A 23,067-nucleotide genomic window follows, 5' to 3' on the forward strand; every position below is an offset into this window, starting at 1 on the left:
TCTTTCTAATGAGGGGTCTTTCACAACTAAATCACAGGCCACATTACTCAAGACTCGTTAAAAAAAAAAATCTCAAGACTAATTAATTGATTAACTCCAATGAATGCTCAAGCATGTGTTCTTCCTCATCTCCTTGGTCACAATGGTGCCTTTAATTCTTTGACACTCAATATCCACCCCAAGTTTAAAATATTCCTTCAAAAATTGATAATGCAGGAATCCACACTAAAGACGTTCTACGTAAAATGGGTGGATATTTACTGAATATATATATGTGGATTAATTTTGCCACAACCAGCAAGAATCTTTGTGGTATGTTCTTTTGAGTATGGATTTTCAAGAAGGATTTGTGCTCGCAGTCCATCGGGACTTAATCCTGATCTTTTTTTTCTGTTCCATCTTTTAATAATTTACTCATGTATATATATATATATATATATGTTAATTGCAATATCATATTTTGATTGCTCTTATACCATATAACAAGATCGGTCTACACTAAAATCCAAGGAAATAGGGTTCTCCTGGTTCTATATGATGATAATAACGAGATCGGTGCAATACCGTACTCCGATCCGACTAGGAAACGAGAACTATAATGGGTACAATACCGTACCTATAACTAATTTGTGAAAAATAAAAGTAAACAAATAAAATAAGCAAGACCAGGAACTCAAGATTATAAAATAAGAATAAAGCTGCTTAACCAAATCTATATTTCACAGTCGAGAGGCACTGCTGTAGGCATCTCTGTGAAGATAAAACTATAAGCAAGTTGTAGATGCAGATGCATATGCAAGAAATAATGATGTAAAAATAATATTTTGAAAAATAAAATATACTTTGTTTATAATTTGGAGATCTTTGATTACAAGGTATGGGTAAGCATAGGTTGAAGGATTTGAAAAGTAGAAGGGTGGTTGGTCTTTGATGAAGCTTTGAGGGTTGTTAAGGCTAACCTTTGAGGATGATCGGACTTGGAGGAGACGATCGGACCTTGGAGTTGTTGTTGAAGACCAACAGAGCTTTGAGGTAGTCCGACAGAGCTTCGACTTTGAAGAACTTGAGAGGGGCGAGCCTCTTCGAGGGAGGGATTCTCACTCTCTAACTCTAATTTTGGGAGAGAAAAACCAAGTGATTTATGAGGAGGAGTGTATCTTTTGTAAACTAAGAGAACACATTTACATTTCATTTGGGTTTGTGGCGTATTTGAATTTCATTTGACATTATTCTAAATTACATTTGAAACAATACTGAATTACATTTCATTTGGTACTGTGCACTTGAATTTGGAGCACTATTTGAAGGCACTGTTGGCGCCGAAAGTTGGGATTGATTTCGACCTTTGATTTGGAATCTTCTATCTCAGACGTTGATTTGGAATCTTCGATGATCGTACCACGGCATTCCATATGTCTGGAACATTGTTTTCCGCATTAGTTTGATCAAGGGGTTTGTACCATATCTGACTGAGCCTGGTATTGACCTGACTATCCTTTAACCTGTGACAATAGCAGTATCACCTTTCCTCTATGAGGTTGTTTGTGGTTAACTAACTAGGTGAGTTATCGACATCACCAATCAGCTAGTTTAGAACCGTCCTAGCAGATGTTGTAGACCAAATCACCGTTTGGTCGAAGATTTTGATTTTGAGGTGGCCCGACGAGATTTACGAGAGGTCACCATTTTGAATTGAATTTGTTTGAATATGATGCCTTGCTGGAGGGAACATCTGACTCATCATCAGAGGGGTTTTGGGCCATTTGTTGAGTGTGGCAATGGACTGCCATATAGCTTTTGATGGAGTTAAGGTTGTAAGCTCCATCACTTGATTCCTCTTATGAGTCGGAGCCGAGTTCGGCGAGGCGAGCCATAAGGGCTTCCTTGTCACTTTTGATGCTTGATTTTGAGGAAGCCGAAAGGGTCAGGATTGGTTTGATGCCCATAAGGCTTTGGATGAGGGTCGATTTTTCACATTTTGAGACATCACTTTGTAAATGGAATTCTTCCTCACCAAGGTCCACTTTCTCGGACATCTGATGGAAAAGGGTACCTTAACCCCTATCGATCGAGTTATATCTTTTGGTGATAAATTTTATGACAAAATATTAGATAAAACCCAATTACAAAGGTTTTTAGGAAGTTTAAATTACGTTCGAGACTTCATTCCCTAAATTAGTAAAATTGCTGAGTCATTATATCTCAGGCTAAAAAAGAATCCGGCATCTTGGTCTTCTACTCAGACTAATGCCGTTCAAATAATAAAAAAATTGGTTAAAGATATTCCTTGCCTTTTTATCCCTAATCATGAGGCACTCAAAATTGTTGAAACTGACGCCTTTGATGTTGGATATGGCATAATTCTCAAACAAAAACTCCCAAATACTAATAAATAACTTATTGTCCAGTTTACTTTTGGTACCTGGAACCCAGCTCAAAATAATTATAGTACCATTAAAAATGAAGTTTTAACCATAGTTCTCTGCATCAAAAAATTTCAAAGTGCATTATTAAACAAACCATTTTTAGTTCATGTTGATTGCAGCGCGGCTAAATTTGTTTTACAAAGTGATGTCTCAAAATGTGAAAAATCAGCCCTCATCCAAAGCCTTACGGGCCTCAAACCAATATTGGCCCTTTCGACTTCCTCAAAATCAAGTATCAAAAGTGAAAAGGAAGTCCTTCTGGCTCATCTCACCGAACTCGGCTCCGACTCATAAGAGGAATCAAGTGACGGAGTTTACAGCCTTAGCTTCATCAAAAGCTCTATGGCAATCCATTGCCACACTCAACAAATGGCCCAAAACCCCTCTGATAATGAGTCAGATGTTCCCTCCAGCAAGGCATCATCCTCAAGCAAATTCAAAACGGTGACCTCTCGCAAATCTCATTGGCCCACCTCAAAATCAAAATCTTCGACCAAACATTGATTTGGTCTACAACGTCTGCTATGATGGTTCTAAACTAGCCGACTGGTGATGTCGATATCTCACCTAGTCAGTTAACCACGGACAACCTCATAGATGAAAGGTGATACTGCTACTGTCCCAGGTTAAATGACAGTCAAGCCAATACCAGGCTCAGTTAAATATGGTACAAACCCCTTGATCAAACTAATGCGAAAAACAGTGTCCCGGACACATGGAATGCTGTGGTACGATCATTGAAGATTTCAAATCAACGACCGAGATAGAAGATTCTAAATCAAAGGTCGAAATCAATCCCAACTTTCAACGCTAACAATGCCTTCAAATAGTGCTCCAAATTAAAGTGCACAGTACCAAATGCAATGTAATTCGGTACTGTTTCAAATGTAATTTATAACAGTGTCAAATGAAATTCAAATGCGCCGCAAACCCAAATGAAATGTAAATGTGTTATCTTAGTTTATAAAAGATACACTCCTCCTCATAAATCACTTGGTTTTTCTCTCCCAAAATCAGAGTTAGAGAGTGAGAAGCCCTCCCTCAAAGAGGATCGCCCCTCTCAAGTTCTTCAAAGTCGAAGCTCTGCTGATCTTCAACAACAACTCCAAGGTCCGATCGTCTCCTCCAAGTCCGATCACCCTCAAAGGTTAGCCTCAATAGCCCTCAAAGCTCTATTAAAGACCAATCACCCTTATACTTTTCAAATCCTCCAACCTAAGCCTACCCAGACCTTGTAATCAAAGATCTCAAAATTATAAGCAAAGTATATTTTATTTTTCAAATTATTATTTTTGCATCATTATTTATTGCATATGCATCTGCATCTACAGCTTGTTTCTAGTTCTATCTTCACAGAGAAGTCTATAGTAGCGTCTCTCGATTGTGAAATATAGATCCGATTAAGTAGCTTTATTCTTATCTTATAATTTTGAGTTATTGGTCTTGCTTCTATTATTTGTTTACTTTAATTTTGCACAAATTAGTTTTAGGTACGGTATTGCACTAATTCTAGTTCTCGTTTCCTTGTTGTATCAGAGTACGGTATTGCACCAATCTCGTTATTCTCACCATACAAAACCAGGAGAACCCTATTTTCCTGAATTTGAGTGTAGATCGATCATGTTATATGTTATATGATATATATATATATATTTTTTTTTTTTATTTCAATGATATTATTAGAAGTAAACTGCAGTTTTCCCTCTTCACTTTCATGCTTATATGTTATTTTACTTGGGAACATAGAAACCAAGTAATTTTTTTGTCTTGAAAAACTAAATCCGCTTGTCATCGTACAACAAGTTGAATATTGGATTTCTAACGGATTTTCTTGATAAATATTTTGCTCCTCGGGTGATCACCTCTACCTTTAAACCCACCACTCCTATCCCACTCTTGTTGTGCCACAAAATAACTCTTGTTGTTACAGGGACCAAGCCAAAAACATCTTTGGTTAGACTTTTACCATTATACATAAAGACAATTGTACCTTATTCATGCAAATTATTTGATGTCGGGAAAAAATGGTAAGGCCATTACAATAAGACTTCTATATGGCCTGAGGAAGGGAAGAGAAAAGGGATGGAAGGTTTACAATACATAGAGCGATGAGGGGGATTTATATCATTTTTTTTTTTGCAAAAACTGATGATACTTACAGTCACCTTTGGCCCTGGACATCAATACCACTCCATTTGGAAATGAAGTATTTTATGACTTACCCAACTTTTTGTTTAAAAATTAACAACAATATTGACCCATCCATGGGTTGTCCAAGATGGTTATGACGAATTGGAGATTGTGTTGATAGGTGCACGGTCCCAAGTTTGAGTCCCTATGACGGTAGATTGCTACGCTAATCTCCCCAAAGATTAGTCGAGATGCTTCTATTGGGAGCATAGTCTTGTGCATGTTCACACACGTTCCTTTAAACATATTACTAATGACCTGTTGATCTTTGCCAAGCTTATGCCTTATATGTCAATTGTTGCATAAAATAACTTAATATTAGAGATCGTTACAAACATGGTATATGAGGAATAAATCAACATGAGTGCATAATAAAATAATCAATACAAAGAAGCATATGACATGCATGGGAGTATTAAAATCTAGTATTCTAGCGAGTACTTGAATTTGAATTGAGATTACGTCACCATAAATGCAATGAAGACTATAGCGAATTGATGTCTGTTCTAGAAGCTAATATATGGATGGAGAAAAATGGAGAAAAATGTTTAATTTAGTTATTAACTATAGCAAGAATTGTAATAAATAATATTTTTTGAATGGGATTATAATAATGAAAACTATCTTAAATTTTAGGGAGTGTTTATGTGAACAAGCGATATAGATGAGTGTAACGAAATGATGTCATACATAAGACAGCAATAAGATCATTCATTCATGAGAGAGAGAGATAGAGTACACTCCCGAGGGCTCAAAGATCATTTTCCTTAAATTTAATAACTAAGCAAAGAGCATTTTATCACTGCACAATGATTAAAAAAGTTACTAATTCCATAGGATTTTCAGTTAAATTACAACTAAATGACAAAAGAAAAATAATAAATTCCCTACTAAAAGTATAAGAAAAAAGATCCACACATTGACAGTGTGGGGATTATTTCCCACACCTTTTTCTCTCTGACCTTATGGATCCCCTATTGATGAATCCAATCCCCATACATCGATTGGTGATTGATGTGGCATGGGAGATTTATTTGATTATTTCTCTCATGCCAACAACGGAGGGACATTGGTCAAGTAAAATTACCAAAATATATATAATCATGATAATAATTTGTTGGAAAAAAAAAAGATTGTTTAGTTGTATGGCTCTTACGTTCTAACACAATAATGCACAAAATTACTATCTCACCTCTTTTGATATCTTGACATGCTCTCATTTGTTCATACACTGATGCAGAGGTCATGTGATCAGGCAACAATCTCTTGTCTTATCTCACTTCTCCATTAGATAGAGGCATACCGTGGATGATATTCTATTTATGCTTGGTAACCAAGATAAGAAAATTTTCAAAAAAATTTAAATTCAAGGAGAGAGATAGACACAAAAAAAATCATTGTGTAATTATTGTTGTTTGTCTTATTATATATTTTGTACTATTTTTCTTTTTATTTTTTTGGTTACCAAAAATAGCCTAAGATCATAATATTCATTTTAACCATGTATTTCTATAAGGCAGCATGTCCTTGCATCTAGGCATAGTGGGAGAGAAAAAATACCACCTACCCCTCGTGAAAGCCTGGAATTATGTCCCTATTGATGCTTCTCCTAATGCTTCTATTTGTCCCTGTGCTGTTGTAGGAGACACGCTGCATCTTAGAAACCATAAATGGACAAGAAAATTGGAAAATTTTACACAAATGGTTCATTGGGTCCCACACAGAGAATCGGAGTCGGTGACTCGTTCATCGCAATCATAGTATCTACTATCGGAAAACCGTATGTTTATACGGAACCATCAAATATCAAATACACATTCCATTTAATTCTATATACGGCTAACGTAATTAATGATTTATTTTCAAATTTGGTAATTTATTTTTTTTTAAAGAGGAAGCAGTCAAGCTTTGCACATTTAAATAAGTAGATAGATTGGTGCGATGAATATCTTGGATCATTCCTCTGTTTTCTCCTGGAATTCGATCCGCCATTCCTAGATTTCGGAGATTCATTTGAGCTTCAATCCCGTCTTCGTTACTTTGGCCTGGATTGAAGTCAACTTATTCAATGGGTACGTTCCCAACTACTTCTATTTCTGTACCTATCTGCTATTCTGCTGCGATTTGATCTGATTTATTTGTTTTCGTTCTTCTAATTGTTCATTTTGTTTTGTTTGTTTTCGCGGAAATCGTTCATTTTCTGTGGTATGTTGGTATTGGATTATTAATTTCTTTCTTGCTACCCTTCTAATGTGTCTGTAGATTCCTCGAATCCTCTCCCTCTTTCTTGATTTCTTAATCTTTTTTCTCTCGCTGGGACTTGGAAATGAGATTCTGCTATTTTAGTGTTTTATGGAGTTTATCTTAGAATTAGCTTTCACAAAAAAGATAATCCTTTTAGGTCCTCAGAATACCCAGATGACAATTTTCATGGGGATTAATGGTTGTGAGTTCCGCCTGGTGAATGTTGATCTCGATTGTGATACCTAGTAGCAGCTTGTTAACTTTAAGGTATATGCAGTACTAGTTTTTGTGTGGAGAAAACATGAGCGAAGTGAAACTGCACCACATGTGTGTCCTTCTGGATAAATTGTGTTCTTCAATGATTTAGTACAGTGGTGGACGAATAGGTCGAGTATATCCGATTTGATACTCGATTCTCTGTTGCACTTTCTGTAATGTCCAAGACGCACAACTGATGGTTTGAAAGCATGTTAGACAGGAGATTGGGAATCGGAAAAAAGACTTACAAAATCTAGCTTTATTAGGACGAAACGCCCTTAGAAACAAGATAATGATGCCAAGAGCTTTTTTTCGTGTTGTTAGTTGGGAGGGATAGGACTTTTGATGCTAATGTAAACTCTCTCCCTCTCTTATGCGTCCATGTGTGTTTCACATTGTGGAAGAATACCATATTGCTCTGAAAATGAGCCAACTGAGAGTTTCTTAAGCTCTTCAAATTTAGTTGATCTGTCATTAGACCATAATGTATGATATTTGTTATAACCTATGACAAAAACTTATTCACTAATGTGACTCTTGGATTTGGCAGGGATGGGTGATGATTGTTGCTCAACCCACCTCATTGATGGAGATGGTGAATTTAATGCCTCTGGACTGGACAACTTCACGAAGGAGGTGAATCTTGGTGCTTGCGGACTCTCCTATGCTGTTGTGTCAATCATGGGTCCACAAAGCAGTGGTATGCATTTTCTACTCGTTCTGGAGATCTTTTCTTGAAATGAGGGACATGGATGGAAAGAAGTTTGGTCTGAGCTTGCTTTTTGATCATTCATTAATCTAGAGCAAATAATTGGTAAAAGTGAAATGAAGGCCTGAGACAAGTGTTATATTGTCAAGCAGAACTGGTTGGGTTTTCCATATCCTTGACCCAAGCCATCTTGACTGTGGGTTGGGTTATGAATTTCTAGCACAAAAATAACACCAAATCGAATAAAGCCAACGGATACCAACCTGGAAGTTGTTTTCTGCCTGGTCTTGTATGAAGCAAGTTGGATCCTATTATATTTTGGTATATCATTATTCTCATCCATGAGAACAACTAATCCTACAAAAACATAATGTCTCTCTTTCTTGATCTATTTTGGAGCTTCCAACTTGCTCCTATCACTGGTGGATTTAACAACCTACCTATCCCAGCCCACCTCCCTAAGAAATGGAGAAGAATAAGAATATACCATTCAGTCTTATACAACAAAAACAACAATGCCTTATCCCAACTTAATGGGGTCGGCTACATGGATCCAAACAAGGGCAAAGAAGAGAAAAGATAAAAGTCAAGGGAAGCAAAAGACGTACCATTCAGTTTTATAATTCCCCTAAATTATCAAGTGCCACAAGATCTTGTATCATATGTGAGGCCTTTTATATTCGTACCATATTTCTGCGAACATTTAATGCATTAGCTCTTTGTTTATACATGTCCCTGTTCCTGCTTTCTGTCTAAAGCATATTATAAATAAATGTGTTGCCAGATGTTATTTGCGTTCTTTTAACACTAATGCGTCAATATGTATAATTGTATATACTGTTCCATACATTTAGCGGTTGACCAAATGATTCCATCTATCCCCTATGATTTGGCAGGGAAGAGCACACTTCTGAACCATCTTTTTCGTACCAACTTTAGAGAGATGGATGCTTTTAAGGGAAGGCAAGCTTTTGAACTCAAACTTTCACTGTTTGTCAAAACTATGTTATTTGGTTAAAGCTTGGATGTTGACAAAATGCATTATTTCCAGGTCTCAAACGACTAAGGGTATTTGGTTGGCAAGATGTGTTGAGATTGAACCTTGCACCATCATCATGGATCTGGAGGGCACTGATGGAAGAGAGAGAGGAGAGGTGCCACTGGCATTTATATTTAAATGTTACTGAAAATACCTAAGTCATAGATCCCATGGTTTCTTTATCAAGTCTTGCTATGGAATTTTTTTTAGCTTATAATTTGCCAAAGACATTAATTTTCATTCTGAAATTATTTAAAAAAGGAAGAACTATTTTGACATTAAAATAAATTTAAAGAACCTAAGTCTATTGAGTGCCAGCATTTGTCCACGATAGAAATTCTTTTTGTTCTTTACAAACTTGAGCTTTTGCAATTTCTACCTGTTAAATTTTTGTTTTTGAAGTGTCTAATGCTGTCAAGGTTACAAAAACTGAGTCCTTTTCGTGGTGACGTTTGGTTCATGGTGAAATTGGCTGTCCGGGAACCTGTTTTTGCTGGTTTTCGTCTTTCCTTATCTAGTACAGTATTGAAATAAAAACTTATTAATCTATTTAATTTAAAGAACCTTTTTAGCACGTGTTTTGCTTAGGCTCTATTTGTTTGACGGTGAAAAGTGGAAATGGTAAAAAGGGGTGGAAAACTTATACTTGATTCCCACAAACTCCACAAACATGAGTGTTTGGATAAGTGGGGTGAGAAACTTACCATACAAGTTCTTTAAATGCAATTATTGTTGTCTGCTAATGTAGCACTCAACTTTTTTCCACCCCATTCACTTCCAAAATCCTACCAACTATTCATAGGAAAGTTGCTTTTGTGTCTATCTCTCTCTCTTCCTCTTTTTTCTCTTTCCCATAGAATTCCACTTCACCTCTATTTCCACTATTTCCCACCAAATTCCACCCCATTAAAAAAAAAATAAAATTACATATTCCATTATTTCTTTTCCTTCCCTTTCCTTGCCAACCCAAATAACAACATGTGGGACCCATCTTCACAAGTTTCTCACACCTTTTTATCCATCAAACAAACTGCCAACCAAACCCACAACATGTGGGACCCATCCTCATAAGTTTCTCACCCCTTTTTATCCGTCAAACAAACGGGGCCTTAAGATTTAGTTGTTAATCTAGTCTCTTACAGTATCTGTTCATATTTGTTTAAGGCATAAACCTAATTTTCATCTTTAATACATGGCCGAGTGGTAATGCGGGGGACTGCAAATCCCTCTTCCCCAGTTCAAATCCGGGTGTCGCCTGATCAACCAAAGACTCAGAATACCTTATTCTGCTATTCTGCTGATATAACTCGCCGAGTTTTTGCCCAGCAGAAGCAGAGGAAAAGTCCACTACTACTAATTTTATTACCGATCGAACTATGCAATCTAATTCAAGACTCAGTCAGTAGACATTGCACTAGTAGTGGAAGGGAATTAGGAAGTCTTCACAGTCTTTCTTATATCTTATGCTATAATCTTTGCTTGAATCTTAGGCGACAAGAGATCTGGTTTGAACTAAACTTTGAAGATATGAATACATGCTTTTGGTCCTTTTATAATGCTTTTTATCATTCACAGGATGATACTGCATTTGAGAAGCAAAGTGCTCTTTTTGCTCTTGCTGTTTCAGATATAGTACTCATAAATATGTAAGCCTGCTTGAATCAGCAATGGATCTTCAATTTCCATTTACTGGATTCTCTCTTTTTTAATATAGGGAGTTCTTTGTTCTCACACACACTGAAATTACTCATGTTAGGTGGTGTCATGATATTGGCCGCGAGCAGGCTGCAAATAAGCCTCTTCTAAAGACTGTTTTTCAGGTATTTTTTTAATTCTTCTGGGGAATATGCTGTCCATGAAGTTTCCTACATGTCAGAAACTCTGATTGCTATTTTCTCTGATGATATTTCCATGCCAGGTCATGATGCGATTGTTCAGTCCGCGTAAAACAACTTTGTTGTTTGTCATACGTGATAAAACAAGGGTCTGTTCCCAGCTTCCATCCCCCTTTTGGAGAGTTGTAGCTTTTACAACGTCTTTCTATTTTCCTTTTATGGGGCTTATGACTGTTGATCATTAATTTTTCTTCATTACCCTTAATTTTGTCAAGCAGACACCGCTGGAGAACCTGGAACCTATTCTGAGGGAAGATATTCAAAAGGTACTGAACCTAGTAATTCTTTCTGCATCTATTGGTGTTAATGAGTTTGCTTCTTTACCTGGTTCTTTTTATACAGATATGGGACTCTGTTCCTAAACCACAAGCACACAAAGAAACCCAAATGAGTGAATTTTTCAACGTAAGATGTGCTCTCACTGTATAATTTTAGCTGTATGTTCTTCATTCATTACTCAAAAATGCTCATGTGGTTGTAATTCATGGATAATTATTGTTTGACTAGGTTGAAGTTGTGGCACTTCCTAGTTATGAAGAAAAGGAAGAGCAATTTAAAGAGCAGGTATATAAGCTATGACAGTCTATGGTTTGTCGATTGTCAGAACTCAAAAGGATTTTTATGTAGACCTGGATGAATATTTTGGAGATGGAGTACGACATATTTATTTTTATTTTTGTTGTTAATGTAGGTTGCTAGTTTAAGGCAGCAATTCTTCCATTCTATAGCCCCTGGCGGACTTGCTGGAGATCGACGGGGTGTAGTTCCCGCTTCAGGGTTTTCTTTCAGTGCACAACAGATTTGGAAAGTTATTAAGGAGAACAAGGACCTTGACCTTCCTGCTCACAAGGTGACCAGGCGAATAATCACTTTGTTGGACCCCATCAGTAAAAATGCAGATTTTCTTTGACGTATACGTACCTTTGTCCTCCATTTGTAGGTTATGGTTGCAACTGTACGTTGTGAAGAAATCGCACATGAAAAGTTTTCTTCTTTAACTGCAAATGAGGTACTTGGTGTGCATCATCCAACATCCCATTTTTTTTTTTTCTAATTGCACACACCGGTGACCATGATTTTGATTTATTTCAAACTATCACAGGAATGGTGTCAACTGGAAGAGGCTGTCCAGTCTGGATCAGTTCTGGGCTTTGGGAAGAAGCTGAGCGTAATCCTAGACACTTGTCTATCAGAGTGAGTGCTTCTATCGCATTGTAATAGTGGAAATGGTCTCCAGTAAACATAATGAATGTACTTGTTACTTGTTAGTGCTTGTGATAGATAATTTTGTTCAAACACTCTGATGAGAAGACATCATATAAATTTGCCTTAACGTTTAAAATTGCTTCTTATAACACCTTGTCACTTTATTTTATGAGGTTATGTAGTTTAGGTTCAATTCTTGGGTGGGTAGCCAGTTTCCAAAGTTTATTTTTTGGTAGTATTTCACATTCAAGTTAAGGTAAATTTTCTTTTAGTAACAATTGGACGAGAGCAGACATCTTCCATTACTGTTCCCTCGTACCATGTCCCAAATCGTTGTATTGATACATCTATGCTTATTAGTTTCTTTTGTTCTCTATTGGTGATGATGTTATTTTCTTCGATTGGCCCTTATTGTTATATCATATTTAGGTATCAGACTTAATATTATGGCATGGAGTCATGGACAAATATTACCTATTTTTTTGTGAGAAAAATTTTACATGCAGCCTGAGATTTTTATCATTTACTGAATCTATTTTGTAATGTTTTTTGTTTGCTTTCTGGAAATTTCTTATGACTACTATTAATGTTTCCGTCACAAAATTAAGTTGTTAAGTTCATTTTTCTGCTTGCAGGTATGATGCTGAGGCTATTTATTTCGAGGAAGGTGTCAGAACTGCAAAGCGGCAGCAGCTGGAGGCAAAGTTGTTGGATGTATAACTTAGAAGCCTTCCATTCTTCTAGAATTAGAATACTGTAGCACTGTCCCTCCTTTTTGGATTATTAAGGATTGTTTTTCTCTTATGATCACAAAATGATTTGAACAGGTTCTATTGCATGCAATTCTGAGAGTAGAGGATTAGGATAAATGGTTTCATAATTGAAAGTGGTCAAATTGGATATATAGAGAACATCTAGTTAGCAACCATTAATACCTAGAATAATGTTTGTGAGAATGGATCATAATATTAATTGGTCTTTGGAACCATCTGAACTTAATCTCAAAGGTAGTTATGAGAAAGAATTGATATAAGTAGAAAATTCCTACCAAATTCAAAAAGAACATACAAGGAAAACTAGGGCTCAAGGTAGATTTTTACGAAATTACTAAAATAGAGGGATAGTTTTATCAAAACTGAACAAATGTCTGAGTTGGAGTGGATCCCTGTAAGTGGTGTGGTTCACTAAAAGGATTGATTCTGTAGTGTGGTTGGAAATTGCAGTTTGTGGGGCATAAGTGAGAGTTTAGGCCTAGGATATTGTGAAGGGTTGGGAAAAGGATTTAGGAATAGTAAAGGGAAATTAGAAGTAGGGTTTTGAGGAAACTTAGAGAAGAATAAAGAAATTAGATGGAATAAACAAGAAGATAAGAACTAAGAACATTTATTAAGTTGATGCATAACTAGTCCATAACCTGAGGCCTTTTAATGTACTTTTTTAACTTATAAGCAATGTTTAAAATTCGGTTGAAATGAAAATTTTCGGTTTCAACAAAGGTTGAAATGAAATCAAGTGCGATACCTGGATTTTACCAAGTTTCGGTTGAAATTTCACAGTTTCAACCAAATTTTGACCATATTTTGGGTTTTGGTATCTTTTCTCCAGTTTCGACTCCAAAGAGGGAAACTTCCTCAAAAACCTCAGTTTTGTGATTTTTGGCCAAATCACCCACCTTTGTAATTTTATATTTATTCATTCCTAGTGCATATTTTAGTTGTTTTAATTGACTTATGTGTGTTCTAGTTTTACCTAAATTTTGTGTATATAGTTGTTTACAATGTACACTACCCACCTAGGGTTTGAAGCTAAACTACCAGTTTGTGGTTTTTTTCCCCCAATCTAAAGGTTCCACTATGTTTGGCAAGTTTCTAAGGTTGAAACCTGCAAAATTTCGGGGAAGCCAAGTACTTTTCTGGCTATGTGGAAACCTTGGTTTTGACCCCCCAAAAGTTTTTTTTCCCCCTGATTTTTTGTGTGCAGCCTATTTTTGACCTTTTAAACCTAATTTATGAACTATTTTCACAAAAAAACAGCCAAAATAATACTTGTGGTGTTGACCCAAGTTTGCTAGTGTTCGCTGAATGATGTTGTACACTAGTCTTGTTAATTTGTTGTAAACACTAAGTCTACATATAACTTACATATTGGAAATGTAAATATGCTATTAAAATAATCAAAACATCCTTTAGAATTGAAAAACAAGCAATCATGTAAGATGATAGGGATATTACTCTCACCACTCAATTCCAGGTGGAGTTTCTAGGCGGCCAACAATGTCTAACACATATTAATTTAAACACCCACCATCACGTATTACCCCTATTATTTTTTTTTTCCAAAAATATGTTTGTTGGAAAATACATTTTCTCAAATGTAAATAAAAAAAAATAGTTTAACATGCTAAAAATAATTCGACTTTGTGAAATTGTAGGTCGGGCAATTTTCTATCCAACATATAAAGAATTGAAAGCATTTTTTACTATGTTTACAATAATATAATCTAGAATGACTAATTGGTGTCTCTGGAGACTAGAAATATATAAATGTCACATATTGAACTAATTTAGAAAATGATATACGTGGGTATATATTGGTGAGGCCGCTGCTTCATTTTGTTCATGTACCTTTACTATTACCTGAAGTTTCCTTTTTTACTTTTTATTAAAGTGTATTACAATGGAAGCTTGTACTTCAGTTATGGGTTGCCTTGTGCCATGTGCAAGGAAAATGTTGTCCTATGAAACCCCCCTCCCCATAAAAGGGCACTCATTTTCTTTTCATTGGTTGTGTTCTGCTGAATTTTAGATAGTCCAACCTGCATACCTATCAATGCTGGGTCACATACGGTCCAGAACACTGGATAATTTTATGGAAGCATTTGAGAAGGCTCTGAATGGAGGGGAAGGCTTTGCTCTTGCTGCAAGCAATTGTGTTCAAGCTTCTATGACTTCATTTGATGAAGGATGTGCAGGTATGACTAGAAATTTTCTTGCTGTTGACCTGTTTGTAATCTTATTTCTCTGCAGGTTTGCTTGTTGTAGCTTCATGGTTTCCTTGCATTGTTTCTGTGTGTTAGTTTCTTTTCTACTGTAGCTTCCTCTTTATGAAGCTTACCTTGAGGTCTTACCTAAAAGCTTAGTCATCCACTAAATCATACGTATACCTATTAAATCCTAAAAACCTCCATCAGGTTGTATTTGCTTATTTATTTATAACATTTTGAACCCATTGTACTGGAGTGTTTCTGGGATAAAGTACATTTATTAAATAACTGTTTGTTCCTTTGCTTCTTCTTTTTTCTCTATATGCTCTTTTGCTATTAGCATTATAGATTTATAAAAGAGTTTGGTGCCACTTCTTCAATGCTTTCTCTTGTCAAGATTAGTTTTCCTATCTGTAATGTGCTTAAGAAATGAATTATCAGATTTAAGGTGATGGGAAGAAAAATTATGCATTAACAAAACTGCCATAAATATTTCCACAAACCCCACCCCCCCCTCCCCCCCCAAAAAAAAAAAAAAAAAGAAGAAGAAGAAGAAAAAAAGAGCACTATAAAAGGTGGGGTTGGCTACATTATGACCCTCCCTAGACCTTGCAGTGGTGGGAGACTCGTGCACTGTGTACGCCCTTTATAAAAGGTGGGATGGGTGGGATGGGTGGGATGAAAGACCTCACTCAAAGATGGCGAAAAAAGTAAAAATCAATTTTTCAGGTTGGCCTTATTGTTAGGGATTGGAAATTCATATGGATGTTTGTTAACCAATCGAATTCATCATAAAGAAAAAAGAAAAAAAAGTTCAGCATAATGGTAAAGGATAAATCTTTATTAGAAATGGAAGCACGGAGATACTACATGGCTAACGTTCTCCTGTGGAACTATTTAGGTCTTTGCATATTAAGTTTGATTTTTTAAATTCAAAATTCCCTTACCATATAATACAGAACATTTTCAGGAAATATAATGGTGCATTTTTTATTTATGTAGGTCCCAGTTTGGTTAAAAGCATTTTCTTTTCTGGGTTGTATTGCAGGTTTACATGGTATTCTGATATTTTATTATCTTTACAGATGCTGCTATTGAACAAGCAAACTGGGGTCCATTGAAATTTCGGGATAAGCTTCGGCGCGATATAGATGCACATGTTGCTTCAGTCCGTGCTGCTAAACTGGCTGAAATTACCACTTTATACGAGGCATGAGAATATGGGTTGCATTTTTAATCATTTAAGAATTGTATCTGCTCTTTCTCTTCTCTCTCTTCTCACCCAGCACATTGAACATAATTAACGATGTATTATATGCTGGCAGAGTAAACTGAATGTGGCACTATCGGAACCTGTGGAATCTCTTCTAGATGCGGCTAATGGTGAAACTTGGCCAGCAGTAAGAAAACTTCTCAATCGTGAGACTGAATCAGCTGTCTCTGGGCTCTCTAGTGCACTTGCTGGGTTTGACATTGATGAAGAAACTGTGGATAAAATGCTTGCAAGCATAAAGGACCATGCAAGAAGGGTGGTGGAAGCAAAGGCAAGAGAAGAAGCTGGGAGGGTCCTGATCCGTATGAAGGACAGGTAGAAACCCCTTGCAGTGTTTATGGACCAAGTTGCTCTTGATTTTACCTGTCGTAAATGACCATATTTAAATGTTTACAGGTTTTCAACATTGTTTAGTCATGATTCTGATTCAATGCCAAGGGTTTGGACTGGGAAGGAAGACATTCGAGCAATCACAAAAACTGCTCGTTCTGCGGTATATTATGACTCATGAATTTTTAAGTCATCAGTCTTTTGTTGGCATTTGTGTCTCAAAAATATTTCTCTTTACATCTTTTCAGTCGTTGAAGTTGCTTTCTGTTGTGGCCGCGATCCGTTTGGATGAAGAAGCTGATGATATTGAGAATACTCTTTCGCTTGCTCTGGTGAATACTTCAAATGATGGTGTGAAAGACAGGAGCATCACTTCATTTGACCCACTGGCCTCAAGCACTTGGGAGAAGGTAAAACGTTTGTAGTTGCTGGTTTTTTTTTTTTTTTTTTTCCTTTTAATTTATCATTTTCTCTTGAAACCATGTACGGGAATAAAGAGACTGATAAAGGTAAGGATTTTGAAGAAGGAAGGACAAATAAAAGAAAATATTGTAACACCCATATCTATTTCTTCTGTTTATGGTCATTTCTCTACACTGACACACCCTAGAGGGTACTTCTCAATGGGTACCTCTGAAAGCTGTCTGATTAAAGTGGATGGCTTTTACCGGCTCTCACTCACTAGTTTTTTTCATCTTCTGGGAAAATCTCCAGAAACCTTCTTTAACTTGATACCTCAAAAGGTAACTAGAGATGAAACCCTACTGGTGAGGGAACCGGATCTTCTCCAGTGCCATTGGAGGCCCAACGCGCATCCGACGGCTGGGAGGACCTGGGCACGCACCCCAACAGACGGGCACACACCACCAGGTCCTCCCCGCTGTCGGATGCGTGCTGGGCCTCCAGTGGCACTGGAGAGGGATTTGTATTGTACTGTGAGTGGTCAATGGAAATTGCAGAGACACGGAAAGATGCTGGAAAAGAGATATTACCAGAGTTGCAGAATCACTGGAGATGCAGAGAGTATGTTGGAATCATTTGGAAATCAGATAAGGAGACATGGTGGTCTAGAAAGCTTTTTGTCTGTACTCATCTATTTGGGGTGAATTCTTTCAGCACGGACCATGTTGTGAGCACTCTCAACATGACCCGAATATCTGCCACGTGGCGGACCAGATGGGGCCCAAATTTTGAGGATGGATAGACCCCAAGGCCTATGCTCATATGTCAAATTTGAGCTTCAATGGAGTTTTGTCATGTGTCAAAAGTAGAGCTTTGAAAAATCCAGGACCATGGGAGAGTGCACAGTAGTGGTTGGTGTTGGACATACATGAGAGAGTATTTGATTGAATTTGAGTGTGAAACTTGACACATAGCGAATCCATGCCATGTCCTCTCTATCCAACAGTCAAAATAGCCACATCTTCTGTCCATATGGCACAATGAGAGTGGGCTTTGTTGAGAGGCCTAGACAGGATCATGTAAATGAGTTTTTCTCTATTTGGTATTTGCAGTTATAAATAACGAAAAATTGTAATTGTTTTTGCTTTTTAGTGCTAATAGCATGATATGTACTTATATACATTATTTTTATCGTAAATTACTAAAGTTAGTTATATTAGTCAAACCAAAATCCCATTTCATATGTCAGAGTTATCTGCAAACATAAGGATAATGTGGCCATATGTTATAATTATATAAAAAATGCGCATGATAATTTGGGACATTAAAACTGGATAAAGGAGCAGTTCTTGTGAAAAGACATTACTATTATTAAGTTTATAACACGAGAGTTACACAATTAGATATGAGCATTTTGGTAATCAGAGTGTCACCAACAGCATGATGAATTATTAGTTATTAATTGAGATAATTATGAAAATGTTGCTATGTCAAGAGTCACAACCCTTGTGTTGCGATCTACGGATGGGTCAGTTAAATGTCTAGAAACTACTTTCTCTAGTTCTTTTAGCTTCAAAGACTTGCTTATTATTTGTACAGCTAGAAGTAGCTTATTACCTAGTTTGGACCATTTTATTCAAATGGCCATCTGTTGGATTACCTATATAAATGACAGATAGAATGAGGAAATGCAAACCAAATAGAAATTTGTTAATTTAATTTGGTATAGATTTAAAAGAGGCCATTACTTGGTAGAAGCTCAAAGCTGCCAGCATGAAGAAGCAGGTTAGAGCCTGAAGTGGCTACTTCATGCAAAAAATGCCAGAGGTTAGGGCCATCTTTGGTCCACCCTTGTAGGGACTTGCGCTGGGTTATGATCCTTTTAGTTTGATTTAATTTTAAAATCATAAAAAATAATGGGTATTGAAGAAAATCTGAAAGGGTATTATATGCATATATTCTCCTCGATTTCACTTAAAACAATCATGTTACCTTATATGTTCGATTTACTAGATAGGTGAATGAGATTACTAGAGGAAGTGGAAGTGCGAAAAGGAAAAGAATAGCTTTCTATGCTTTAATAAATGTGTCTAGATGACTAAATGGTGTGATGGACGTTTCTAACAGTATCCTAATATTATCCAATTGTAAAGGAAAATAATGGCTTTCTATGCATTGAGATGTCTATAGTTTGACCAAATGCTGCCTTGGAACAGTTCATAGTTATTCCCTTGTATCATTCTTTTGGTACTAAACAAAATGGATCGTTTTCTATTAGAGCTATTCTTTCAAGAGCTTAATGATCTTTACATTAATACACTAAGTAGTTTTGTTTTATTCTTAATCTCAGGTTCCATCATCAAAAACTTTGATTACACCTGTCCAGTGTAAATCTTTGTGGAGGCAATTCAAGGTAGAGACAGAATACAGTGTTACTCAGGCCATTGCTGCTCAGGTATGCTGTAGTAGTTGTAATGATTTGACCATTTATTTTTTCTTGTACTTCATTGTTTTTCATAACTTGTCATGGCAACATGGGCAAGATTTGTTTCCTCAATGTCGTTATTTGTTTTCTTCTGTTACGTTCTATATTCTTGGCTGGCATTAAAAAGTGGTCTTTAGTTTTTGTACGATTGTCTTCAAATAGGTGGCAATGGGTTAGTTGAAAAACTGGGTTACCTGGGAATTCCCAATCAAAATCCATTCTCAGTGTTACACTTGGTAAATCATAAATTGATCCATACCAAGTAAAAACTGGGCAGATCAGGAGATTGAGTCACTAATTGACACCTCCACCCTAGAACTTGAAGTTTTAGTGATAATTTTATTGTTAGATGGAATGACCATAAGAGTACCAATCTGTTGGAATTTCTTTTTGTGCAAGATTCAATTAAGTTTCTATTGGCTCATTTGGCTGTGAATTGTAAACATCTAAATTTAACAGGCATGTTGTCGTGAAGTATTTTATCTTCTGTTGGAAGGTTGAGTTAAGAACCAACACCTCTATTTGCCGTGAATAATTTTCTCTGCGCCCATTAGAAAAATGATTTTCTTTGGTGATATGATGACATTACATGAACTTATATATTCAAAATTTCCTTTTCCTGGTGCAAAATGCTGTTGAAGTAGAGCATTTATTGTTAAGCCTTTTGAACTTCTAAATGATAATGCGCCAGTCGTATCGATGATTTGATGAATTTCGAATATAGAACGGAGTTTTTCTGGATTTTATATGGATAAAACAGGATTGATTTACTCTCTGATTTGAGATTGCCAAAGTTTGCGTCGTCTTTAGATTTTGAAAATTCTGGAAAATTATCTATTACTTGACTGTTCTGCTTGGAGCCTGCATCTGTGCAGCTATAGCTTGCATCTCTTCAATTGGCAGTGACTGTAAAATGTAGGCCAGTGTTTGCTTGTATTAAGTGTTGGTTTTGCAATATTGTTCAGCTTTTGTTTTTCTGTAGGTGTGTAGGTCGCAAGGCATTGCTGACCAAATTAGTTTTTCTTCTTATTGTGGTGTTAGTTATACCTAGATATACACTTCCTATCTTCCGTAATTTTTGGAAAAAATCTTTCTTTGTCAAGGGTGTCTGATTGGCTGTCCCTCCTCACATCTCCCACATTTGAATTTTTCAGGAAGCCAGCAAGCGGAATAACAACTTCTTACCTCCTCCATGGGCAATTGTTGCAATGATTATCCTTGGCTTCAATGAATTTATGACCCTCCTAAGGTATTTGGCTGCTGGTGTACTTATATAATTGACTCTCTTGTGATATCAAGCTTTCTAATCATATTTAATTGTACATTATTCTTACGTTGGCTCAATGCTTGACAGGAATCCTTTATATATTGGTCTAATTTTTGTTGCTTATCTACTGTTCAAAGCACTGTGGGTACAGTTAGACATATCGGGTGAATTCCGCAATGGTGCTGTAAGTATCCTAAAAGATATGCTGAGAGTTTAACCTTATCTTTGGGACAATGCTTGATAGGTTGAATATAATCAACACTATATTCTAACTAAAAGTGAAGGCCATAATCTCCTTCCATGGAAAAAAGAAGCAGCTTGGAATGTATGCTGATGATCTTATCCTTGAGTATTTCCTTGGTGCAGCTTCCAGGGCTACTGTCATTATCTACCAAGTTTCTTCCTACTGTGATGAACCTTCTCAGAAAGCTAGCAGAGGAGGGCCAAAATCCTGCATCAGCCGATGTTCCGAGAAATCCTGCAGTAGAATCAAGGAGTTCAGGGAATGGTGCACATGTTCATAGCAACATCACATCAAGTGCATCGTCTAATGTAACATCTTTGGAGAATGAGACCGAGTACTCAAGTTCTTTACAAGAAGACAAGGTGAAATAACTTCGAATAATCTTCTTGTCAGCTATTTTTGTTGGTCGACCCCAATCAAAAGCAGCCATTTTGCTTGCTCTAGGGTGGGATCACGAGTGATTGTCAATCAGTCCAAGTGATCTGTAACTGTGATTGTGTTGGGAGAGAAGATTGAAGGCTTTCATTTTAATTTAGGGCCTCCACATCAGGGGCATGTGGTTTGAATTAGAAAGGCCCTCCAAAAGGTGTTCATGTTAGTTAGGTTTTCTTGCTGATTTCTGGATTTGTTACATGTGGATACAGGTAGAGGGCCACAGTTTCCCTACTGTTTTGACTTAAGTTTGTCTGTAGCTTGTGGAAATAATAAGACATAGAGCTTGTTATTGGGGAGGACATGCAACTGTGACCATGTATTTTATTCATTTCATTTTTGATAGGGAAAAACAGAGGAAGGGAGAGAAAGGGGAGTGTGCTATTAGGTTGACATTTTGTAAACTTTTCCAGGCTTTCTTCCAAGGGTGTAATGTCATTTCTTATTTAGGGGAGTTCTTGGTATCAGAGCTGTAAATGGGTTCACTGGAGGAGTGAAATTAAAGGTATAAAAAGGCAAAGAATGAGATGGAAGGGCATATGCTTCCTATAATGTCTTCCAGCTGGTCCATAGGCAATGGTAAATAAAATCCAAAACCGTGTAGCTTGTTCAATAGCTTTTGGTGCAGCGATATGATTAGATCTGACGATCATATGCTTCTTTTACAAATTCTTTAATGGGTGCCACACCAAGGCTAAAAACCATATCACTTTGGCTAAGGGTGTCAATTTGGTACTATACTGTATATTGATGCCAAATCGAGCAATTAAAATCGTATCACACGAAATCAAAGGAGATTTAATATGGTTTGGGTATAAAAAAGATATCTTTCTTGTTACGGTATGGTATCAATTTTCATGACGAAACCATTCAATATGTGTCTAATTGTACTGATTTACTTGTTTTATACAAAATATCAAATTATAGACTATATATCATATATCCCATAAAAAAGCAAAAGTATCGAATAGGAAAATTTTGGTACTGATTTGCTTGCCATCACCTTATATCTCTCATTCTGCATTTTTCATGAATGAAAATTTTGTTACTTCTAACTACTTCGAAGTCCTCAAAAGCAGAAAATGAGGAAGCTGCAATACTACACTTTGAAAAGAGAGTATCCATAGAGAGTAGCTTAAAACTCATTTCGTATGGTGAAATGGTGAATAGATGAGTATCCAAGTAGTTGTCAGAAACAAGCTGAAGAGAGTAATCTGGGGATAGAAGACTGACTTCATGATAAGTTTGCCAAGAATAAGTTCCATTTCTTCACTTACTGGCTCCCAAAAATGTTTGATCCAGTGCCAGACGGGTCAATGGAACCTTTGGGAACACAGAAATAGTCCAACTTCGAAGAAGAATCAAAACTATTTGGAAGAAGTTCATAGAAAGAAACCGAAGCCAAGCCCAAAAAAAAAAAAAAAAAAAAAAAAAAAAACTTAAATCTACCACAAAGTGTAGCAAAAGAGAGACTATGCAACCTGTACCTTTGATTATAATATCAAGTGCATATAAACATTTCAGAAACTAACTTGGAGATTGAGTGACAAAGGAAGAAATGCCAAATTGAGTGATCTCTCTCCTTTACTTTTCTTGATTGGAGGCCTTTTGTTGTTCATATTCTTTTCAGAGGACCTTTTCCCTTCTACTGGGCAATTGTGAACATCTTATCCTTTTCCTGAGC

The 23,067-nt window shown here is 36.5% G+C and overlaps 1 protein-coding gene across 1 annotated transcript; it reads left to right on the forward strand.

Moving 5' to 3' along the window:
• The first annotated feature begins 6,531 nt into the window (after nt 1-6,531).
• On the forward strand, nt 6,532-21,847 carry LOC122067406 (protein ROOT HAIR DEFECTIVE 3-like). Its single transcript, XM_042631250.1, has 23 exons — nt 6,532-6,688; nt 7,669-7,818; nt 8,724-8,790; nt 8,879-8,981; nt 10,442-10,512; nt 10,623-10,686; nt 10,785-10,850; nt 10,980-11,027; nt 11,104-11,166; nt 11,269-11,325; nt 11,453-11,611; nt 11,702-11,770; nt 11,864-11,955; nt 12,603-12,681; nt 14,773-14,938; nt 16,036-16,160; nt 16,276-16,538; nt 16,620-16,716; nt 16,802-16,963; nt 19,306-19,410; nt 20,595-20,689; nt 20,795-20,891; nt 21,074-21,847. The coding sequence occupies exons 1-23, from the start codon at nt 6,685-6,687 to the stop codon at nt 21,320-21,322; spliced, it is 2,451 nt and encodes an 816-aa protein (XP_042487184.1). The 5' UTR covers nt 6,532-6,684; the 3' UTR covers nt 21,323-21,847.
• Nucleotides 21,848-23,067: the final 1,220 nt, after the last annotated feature.

Source organism: Macadamia integrifolia, chromosome 2 (genome assembly GCF_013358625.1).
Source record: "Macadamia integrifolia cultivar HAES 741 chromosome 2, SCU_Mint_v3, whole genome shotgun sequence".
NCBI classification, from domain to species: domain Eukaryota; kingdom Viridiplantae; phylum Streptophyta; class Magnoliopsida; order Proteales; family Proteaceae; genus Macadamia; species Macadamia integrifolia.